Below are 8,374 nucleotides of genomic sequence, written 5' to 3' on the forward strand. Positions count from 1 at the left end.
TATGATAATTATTTTGTAAATATAGGTTTCATTAGATTAGATATTAATTTTATATAGAACAATGTACTTTGATTTAGGGTAAGTAACAGGATTTTTTCTTATGAAGATATTACTACTGATATTAGGTTTTTTTTTTTTATGAGTCACGATATATATAAACAAAATGAAAAGAAAAAAACAAAGGTTTGATGCTTTCATGGTTAAGTGATGATTCATTGTTTTTGGGAGGAAATCTATAATGATTTGATGGTTTGGATGCAAAGATTTGATGCTTTCATGGTTTGATTGCATAATTTCTAAAGAAATCTATATCTATTCATTTCATGTATGCTACTTATGCGTATGATCTGAACTCAATTACAAAATTAATGTATAAAAAGGGATGGACCTAGACGTTAGGTATATGGTATGAGTGAGGTTAAACATGTATAATTAAAATGAGATCGTCATTTTGGATCATTGAAATCCAACTTTTCACTAATAAGAGTTTTTTTTTTCACTAATAATTTTTATGTTTGGTTAGTGAAATCCTTAAAATTTATATTTTTAAGAAAAGTTGGATTCTTTATAGATTTCCTCCCAAAAACACCGAATCGTCATTTATTTTTAATTAAACATCTATAATATTTTTTGAAAACACATAATTTCAACAATACATTCTAGCTTTATTTCTTGTCATTTTTTTTTATATTTCCATCTGCAAATCCGCGAACCAAACGAGGTCTTTATTGAAGAGATGGTGCATGTATGCAAACCATACGTTCCATCTTTCTCTAGTTCTAATGACATTTATTTATATAATTATATTCGTAAAAATCAAATACCATTGTTCGACAATGGCAAGTAACTAACTTCTTAATGTTAAATGAAAATAATGACAAAATTTATGTTTTTAGAAACATTTTTAATTTCCTTCCAAAATAGCAAACAAGTAGTGATTTAGCTCAAAGGCAGATATCACAGGCCACGTATGTACTGGCAAATCTAGCCATGCATGAATTGGGACAAATTATGCAAGCGAGTAGAGATTTATGTTGATTAAAGCAAAATTAAACCTTTATTAGTGCAATGAGACCTTAATTACCACATCATCAACTCAAACCTTTTCAAAATATACAATATTGATGTAGGCCACAATATGTGTGCGGATATGTGCGCGGGTCTAATGGTTTGAGTAAATTTTCAGTTATATATATATATGCGCTACAGTAAGGGTAAAAAAGGATATTACTCTACACCAGGATTTCATGGATTGGTATTCCTTTCTCGAAGGAACAACTCAGTGGTTTCTCAAGGAACAACTGGGCTTAAAATTCATGCATTGTCAAGGTGGAGGCAAAATTCTCTATCTGAGTATGAGAACTGTCAAGACTTATTGTTAATTGTTATTACTCCCTCTAACTGGTAAAAACCAAGATCTTAACCGTGGAATCACTAAAAACTACATAATTGACCACAAAAGAGCAACGACAAACCCAAAGTAAAAGCTCAAGTTTCTGGTTCGAATCCCACACTCACCAGCCTTGTCAGGGCTCGAAGATGCAGGCGCACTTGCAGAGGCAGAGCTCACCAGCTCCAACGCACCCTTAGCTTCCAAATTCTCTTTACTCATCAGATGTTTGTCAGGTACACCGTTCGTGACTGACGGCCCCACCTGCCACACCTGATTCACCTTCCCCGCTTTTTCCGGGACCTTGACCGTCGCGAATATGGTCATGGTCGTGGCAGTAGCCTCCGCGCTCATGTCCCACACTTGGAAGGAAAGATTTGTTTCGTTGATGTAGCCGTAGGATGTGAGATTGTACGGCTTGACGGTCACGGAGCCGTTGGATTTGAAGGCGATGAGTGACTGGGCCCCAATCATGCCATCCGAGTTCGGATTGATGGCCCAAGAAATCCAGCCGTCGGGTTTGGCAGGTACGGCAGTGAAGGCGATGGAGAGAGAGGAGTTGGAAGCATTGTGGGTGTAGTGTAGGAAGGCGTTGAATCCGGTGAGGTCAGTGCAGTTGGAGTAGAGCCTGTTTTTGCTGAACGTTTGTGATTTGCAGGTGAGTGAATGTATGGGTAGGATTAGAAGAAAGCACGCAGAGAGAGCGAGGAGGGTGAGAACTAAACGAGACGCCATTACTGAAGCTTGAAAGAGAAAGAAAGAAAGAGGTTGTGCTAAATCTTTTGATGGAGAATCCTCTAGACATGGTGAAGTATATATCAAAAATGATAAAAATACTTCGCATCTCAATTATGTCAGCGATTGAGTTTGACGCATGAGATTGAGATACGAATGAATTCATGGGTATCATATATCACACATGACGCACATGAAATCATATGCGTGTACAACTCATGGTTGGGATAATCGAGATTATAAAGAAAGTTTTGATGTTAAGTTCCGTTGAAGGGGAGAAGAAATATAAAATTGGCTAGAATCACGTGAGAAAGGCGTGTGACTTGCTCATACCAATATCTATAAATCTAAAGGTGGATATAAGGATATGGGGATCCACAATGCGTAAATCACATGCAAGAATAAACATATGGTAATTACATGTATGTAGTAATAGAACTCATGAATTCCAAAAAAATAAATATTTACTCCTAACCAATTAGGACACCAGTTGATTCCTAAATAAAAAAGCTTAAGCAATACTAACCTATAAACTACACGACTTTCTCACGTTTGACATTGACATAACATCCCATTTTGTCAAGACTATATTCGCATATCCGTTTGGCATAACTTAATTGAGTGATTTATAATCAAAGTCCATAACCTCTCATATCAACAACACGTGTATTCATATTGAATCGATAGACTCAAAGAGTGCAATATTGTCAATGTGTTTTGACTAACAATTTCACACAACAAATCGCACAAACACGAATTGGGGCCTTTTTTTTTTCCTTCTAATTCTATATGGCTAGTGTAATGTGGCCGACAACATCTAATTGGACCACTTTATTTTAGGCTCAAATTGAGGGTATTCCAAGTGAGTTACAACATTTGATAATGAATAATCATCGAACAAATCAAACAGTTGACCCAAAGAAAAAGGTTATTGAAGGGTGGGTGTATCACGTGATCTCTTACAAGTGGAGCAGATGATTATATTAAATCCATGATCAGTACAATTGTGTAATCGTCCATGCATGCAGTCAATGCGGTCAATAAATTCAATGTCTGTTTTGATCAGTTCACCCCAGAAAAACTCAAATAAAATTATTATATTAAGTTCATTAATTTATCGAAAAAAATTCCCACTTGATGAATTTACTTATGACACAAAATCAGCTCTCCCAATCATCCTCCAAACCCTAATACACACATGATGGAGAAACAAAATTTTAATTAGTGCTAACCAAAAAAAATTGAAACCCAAAACAGAATAAATTATAACCATAAATGGAACAGAATAGATTAACGGGACATTTGGTTGGCATTTTAAGGGGAATGCCCAAAACACACCAATCAATGGCCTTTTTTTTTTAGGCTTGGGCCTTTTGTTACGAATTCTATTGGGCCCCCAAAAGCAAGGGTAACAAGGCTGATACAACTTGGGCCATTTTGTTACAAATCCAGTTGGGTCCCCAAACACGTCTTTAGCATATATATTGTCGCTTAAAACCCTAGCCGTCCTTTCTTGCTTTTCCCTTTCGCAGTGTTTACAGCCTCCTCATCGCGCGAAGATCCAAGGAAGGTCCGTAACATACTACTCCTATGCATGAGCATATTTTTTTTGTTCGATGCGTACGTACTTCATTCTTTAGGATTGGTTTCATATTCTCCTTACGATGTGTGATTGTTGATGTTCTGCTTAATCATGGTTTCTTAAAGTTCCAATTAGACACTGATTTGGGATTTATTAAGTTTGTGGATTTAGGATTGGACCAGTATGTATTGCTATGATGCGCTGATGGGCAATATCGCACCCTACTTTCGTGAAGTGGTTTACGATTTAAGTAATTGAATGGATGTGTGCTTGATTATCTCGCTGAAATATACTTACACTGATTTTCGTGAGAAAACATTACATGTTTTTTTTTTTTGTAGAATATACCTTGCTCATGGGTTGCAATTTTGATGCGAAAAACATTAATTTATATGAAAACAGTGGGTTCAGTAAGCTCCAAATTTCTACCATTTTAATTTGCTTTCTACTTTAACATGCTCGGGAAACCATACATGAACCTGTCTAATTCTTGTATTGTTTTTGAGAAATTAACTATGTTAAGGAACAAAAAATTACAGCTAGCAGTTTCGATTTCCTGTGGACAGTTTCTAGTTCTTGTGAACTTGGCTTATTGTATCTCGTGTATTCTCAACAGTAGAGCTGCTTGGTTGCTTGATTGTTTCTCAAGTTTTACTTGTGCAGTCTATTAATTTCTCTATCTCCCAAATGTATTTATAGTTAGTTAGTTTGTATTTATGCATTTACACACACTTATCCCGTGCTAGACTTAGGCTTTGTTTGGTTTTTGTATCATAGAGAAAAATGGCAGCTCCTTTGCTTAACAAGAAAATCGTGAAAAAGCGTGTCAAGCAGTTCAAAAGGCCTCAAAGTGACCGCAAGATTTCTGTTAAGGTATGTATCTCTGGATTTGTTCTGTTTAGCTTAATTTTTTAAATACTCGTCTCTATCCATTTCTTGTTGTCATTTTTGTATGTAATTTTTCATCAATTTTTTGATTAGCCATACAATTTCTTGGGTAATAGGTCTACCTTAAACATCCGCATTCAAATAAATGGTGGTAATGTTTTATGTCCTTTTTTTTTCCAGAAAAATAGTTGTTCCAAGTCTATGGTACACATTGTTGTGCTTCCTCACTTCTGACAATCCTTCAGCATATAAGTTTTGAGATTTTGAGAGGTTTCCCATTTAATATGTCTTAAATTCTTGGTTGATATTTTACACGCCTGCTGTTTTACATACATTCATTTGGTGCAGAAGTTTTGAGTGGTATTTCTCTGCTATTTTCAATGATATTATTTTGTGAAAATTTCATTCGGTGGAGTTCTCTCCCGGACATGTCAGGCTGCAGAGTGTATTTGGCCTTTTTCCTCTTTTCCAGCTGGATTAAGAACCTGTAGATGAAACCTTATTTGAATTCCTTTATGTCCATTACCCTTTTTTAATGCCTTGTGGAGATCTTTGATACTAGAAGGGTGTGATTATTTAGGATCATATAGTGTTATAGTATGAATCTATCGATGGTAATACATGTTAGCATGATGAAAGTTGGCATGATCAAATGGCAATGTCACAAGTAGAGACGGAGATATAGGCCAAGGCTCTCGAATGAAATATATACTTGTTTGGAATTGTGCTGGTGCTGAAGCGTTGTTTTAAATTTGAACCATCTTAGTGGACTATAATTAATTAATGTAGCCGAGTGATGAATATAATGTTTTATGAGAGTTTGTCCTGATGTTTTTATTTTGTTTAAAGCTGGCATTTTGGTGCTAGTTTTATAGATAATGTTGTTTTACGGTAATCTATTTTGAGTAATTGAACTCTTTGTTGGCAGACAAACTGGCGAAGGCCAAAGGGTATTGACTCACGTGTCAGGAGGAAGTTTAAAGGAGTCACTCTCATGCCCAATATCGGTTATGGCTCAGACAAGAAGACTCGTCACTATCTCCCCAACGGATTTAAGAAATTTGTCGTGCACAATGTCAAAGAACTGGAGCTTTTGATGATGCACAACAGGTGTAGTACCTTTCATTACTTCATTATTTTGTTTCATGTAACAATTTATTCTTCTTTTCATATTGATTAGAGTATGTCTTTGACTCATTGTTATAAAAACCGGCCTGCCAGTTGGGCATTTTCAACCTTCTTTTTTCATTAAGGCTAGGCCGGTTCTCTTGTTGACCCATTTAAACACTTGGCCCGTGGGTTTAACCGGGTTTGTTGAGGATGGTGCTGTTATGATTAATTTTCGCTACGCTGCGTTATTGATGATCTCATGCCCAATATTGGTGCTAGTTCTATTTATGAACATCACGGACCCATATTGGGAGTGCCCTCCTAAGCTCTGTAATGATGACATTTCTGATTCCAATCCTGGATGCAGCTGGAAACGCCACCGGATGTTTATGGTGAGGCGAATGCATTCACCAATATGATCCCTTTCGAAATGCATGAGTGGTTGATTTGCATTGCATGTCCCTACCGACGTTTGATGAAAGGCACGAGTGACAGAGAAAGGACTTTTGCATATGATATCGTGTTGTGGAGAAGGCTGGGCTGAATCACAGTCTCATGTGCAGCCTGATAAGAAATCTAGCCCATAAGGTCCATGAACAATGACATTACTTGTTAAAGCCTGTCATCGAAAGTCGAAAGTGTGCTGTGGGGCCAATTGGCACATTTGGGCCAATATGAGTGCTCAAAAAGTTGCCACACCATAGTTTATGAGATTTGATTTATTATACTAGTATTGATAAATAAATTAGATTATTTTTAAAAAAATGTGATGTTCAACCGTGGATCCTTCGAGCCAACTGGTTGAACCTTCAAAATTATTGCTGCGGGGGCTGGTTTTGATAACGTTACTTTAACTGTTGCTTACTAATTTATCTCAGGACTTACTGTGCGGAGATTGCTCATGATGTTTCCACCCGGAAGAGGAAGGAGATTGTTGAGCGTGCATCACAGTTAGACGTTGTTGTCACCAACAAATTGGCCAGGTTGCGCAGCCAGGAGGATGAGTAAACTGGAAGTGCTAGATTATGTTGTTTTACTTTTGGTTTATCTCTATGCTTAGGGCAGTTATGGGTACTGTACTTTTTTTGTGTTCAAGATTTTTGTTTCATCTTGTTTTCAATGGCTTTATTTTGTGGACAACTTGCTACTTAAGACTCGTTTGAAACCACAAAGGGTCCCCCGTCCCCAATATTTTGTATTCCTGGTCATGTAACTTTGTCGTTTTGCTGATGAAATTGATGGGACGAAGGAAGTTTTCTCAGTTCATTTTTTTTTTGAAGTTCCTTGTGGAAATGGATCACCAGGGGAAGCTGTATGGGAGCTATTGGGAAATAGGAGCTGTTCTGATAACTTTTGGTTCTGGTGTTGTAGGATGTAATTAGGCTATGATTTGTCTTGTTCTTTTGTGGTGGTCGCTGAACATGTCAGCTTCTAGAAAGTAGGCTTTCACACAACGTGGCTGGCCGAACTTTGTGCACAATTCATGGATTATGGAAAGCAATCCCGGGAAGATGGTACAGGGTCTCCATTCATTTTTAATATTTTTGTTGTTTAATTTGTACTGATTATAATTTATATTGTAGAGAACGAATATTAGGAAAATGACATGTTACCTAAAAATAATTAGAAAAATAATTTTTTATTATTTTTAAGGGATTATCTTAAGAAATTTTATCTTTAATGGATGGAAGTGATGTAGCGATTAAAATAGAAATGATAACAAAAAATAATGATTTTATTTCAAAATATATGGATTAATAGAATCGATTGTAAGGCATTACTAAAATAATATGCCAGATGTAGTGGATTACCGTAGCACTTCAGTATTTTTGCAGGGCTTTTGCAGAAGCGGATGAGAGATTTACTTTTGGACATTTTTTGATTTCATCGTGTAAAATAGGATAGAGGGTCGTTATACAAGAGCTATTATCGATGCTTAGCGGTCAAGTTTGGCAAATCTAGGGCACCATCTATTGAGACCAAAAAACAAAAACCATTTCAGATGATTTTGATTGAAACAACTTTGTATGATGGTCCTGGGCTACAATTCAAACTATGATCATGATACATTTGGTTGAGGTTGCGTGTATACATTTACTTAGGGAAGACCACATACACATATTACTATATTAGATCGGCCACGCAAGCGGCGAGAGGGCGAGAGAGCGAGAGATCAATTCTGGTCAGTTTTTTGGCTGCTGGAGGTTGCGTCGCATTCAATTTGGTCGAAATCTGTGGTGTACGTCTCTATGGTTACTGTGTATTGGGTGTTTGAATTGATAAGATTTCGTTGGCTTGGAGCATCAGACTTAAGAGGCCATCACCAAACAACAATTGTAAGGTGAGATCCCATTATGGTTTCCTTGACGGAATTGTAACAATCCTTGTTAACATTACTACTTGAAACGACAAATTCTCTTCTTTACATGACAAATATGTCCTAGTTACTACTTTCAAATCTACCCCATAAATATCACACATTTTCTTCCCAAAAAGCCCAACGTTATTGACTAAGTATATAGTGCTCGAGTGGGTGGGCCACAAATTTTTACGGTGTCAAATTTGTCGGTGTTGTGTGAGCTACTGAGTGACGATAGGGCTTATGAAGGTAAAACCCTAAAAATGTTATGTTAGTGAAGAAGTTATACTTTAGTGGTTAAGCGTCATGT

At 36.6% G+C, this 8,374-nt stretch overlaps 2 protein-coding genes across 2 annotated transcripts; one reads left to right on the forward strand and one right to left on the reverse strand.

Annotated features, from left to right (window-relative positions):
- Window positions 1–1,250: 1,250 nt before the first annotated feature.
- Window positions 1,251–2,180, reverse strand: LOC119990363 (cytochrome b561 and DOMON domain-containing protein At3g25290-like). Its single transcript, XM_038836237.1, has one exon. It carries the CDS (start codon window positions 2,123–2,125, stop codon window positions 1,442–1,444), a length of 684 nt encoding a protein of 227 aa, XP_038692165.1. The 5' UTR covers window positions 2,126–2,180; the 3' UTR covers window positions 1,251–1,441.
- Window positions 2,181–3,605: 1,425 nt separating this feature from the next.
- Window positions 3,606–6,971, forward strand: LOC119992232 (60S ribosomal protein L32-1-like). The gene is made up of 4 exons (XM_038838916.1): window positions 3,606–3,695; window positions 4,485–4,580; window positions 5,524–5,705; window positions 6,584–6,971. Exons 2-4 carry the CDS (start codon window positions 4,491–4,493, stop codon window positions 6,711–6,713), a joined length of 402 nt encoding a protein of 133 aa, XP_038694844.1. The 5' UTR covers window positions 3,606–3,695; window positions 4,485–4,490; the 3' UTR covers window positions 6,714–6,971.
- The last annotated feature ends 1,403 nt before the right edge of the window (window positions 6,972–8,374 follow it).

Source organism: Tripterygium wilfordii, chromosome 22, assembly GCF_013401445.1.
Source record: "Tripterygium wilfordii isolate XIE 37 chromosome 22, ASM1340144v1, whole genome shotgun sequence".
NCBI lineage: Eukaryota > Viridiplantae > Streptophyta > Magnoliopsida > Celastrales > Celastraceae > Tripterygium > Tripterygium wilfordii.

Bases quoted from the DNA above. Each gene is read 5' to 3' on its own strand.
- LOC119992232 (XM_038838916.1), top strand. From the start codon at position 4,491: ATGGCAGCTCCTTTGCTTAACAAGAAAATCGTGAAAAAGCGTGTCAAG. The intron at 4,581-5,523 runs GTATGTATCTCT...CTTTGTTGGCAG, and splicing joins ACCGCAAGATTTCTGTTAAG to ACAAACTGGCGAAGGCCAAA. The intron at 5,706-6,583 runs GTGTAGTACCTT...AATTTATCTCAG, and splicing joins CTTTTGATGATGCACAACAG to GACTTACTGTGCGGAGATTG.
- LOC119990363 (XM_038836237.1), bottom strand. From the start codon at position 2,125: ATGGCGTCTCGTTTAGTTCTCACCCTCCTCGCTCTCTCTGCGTGCTTT.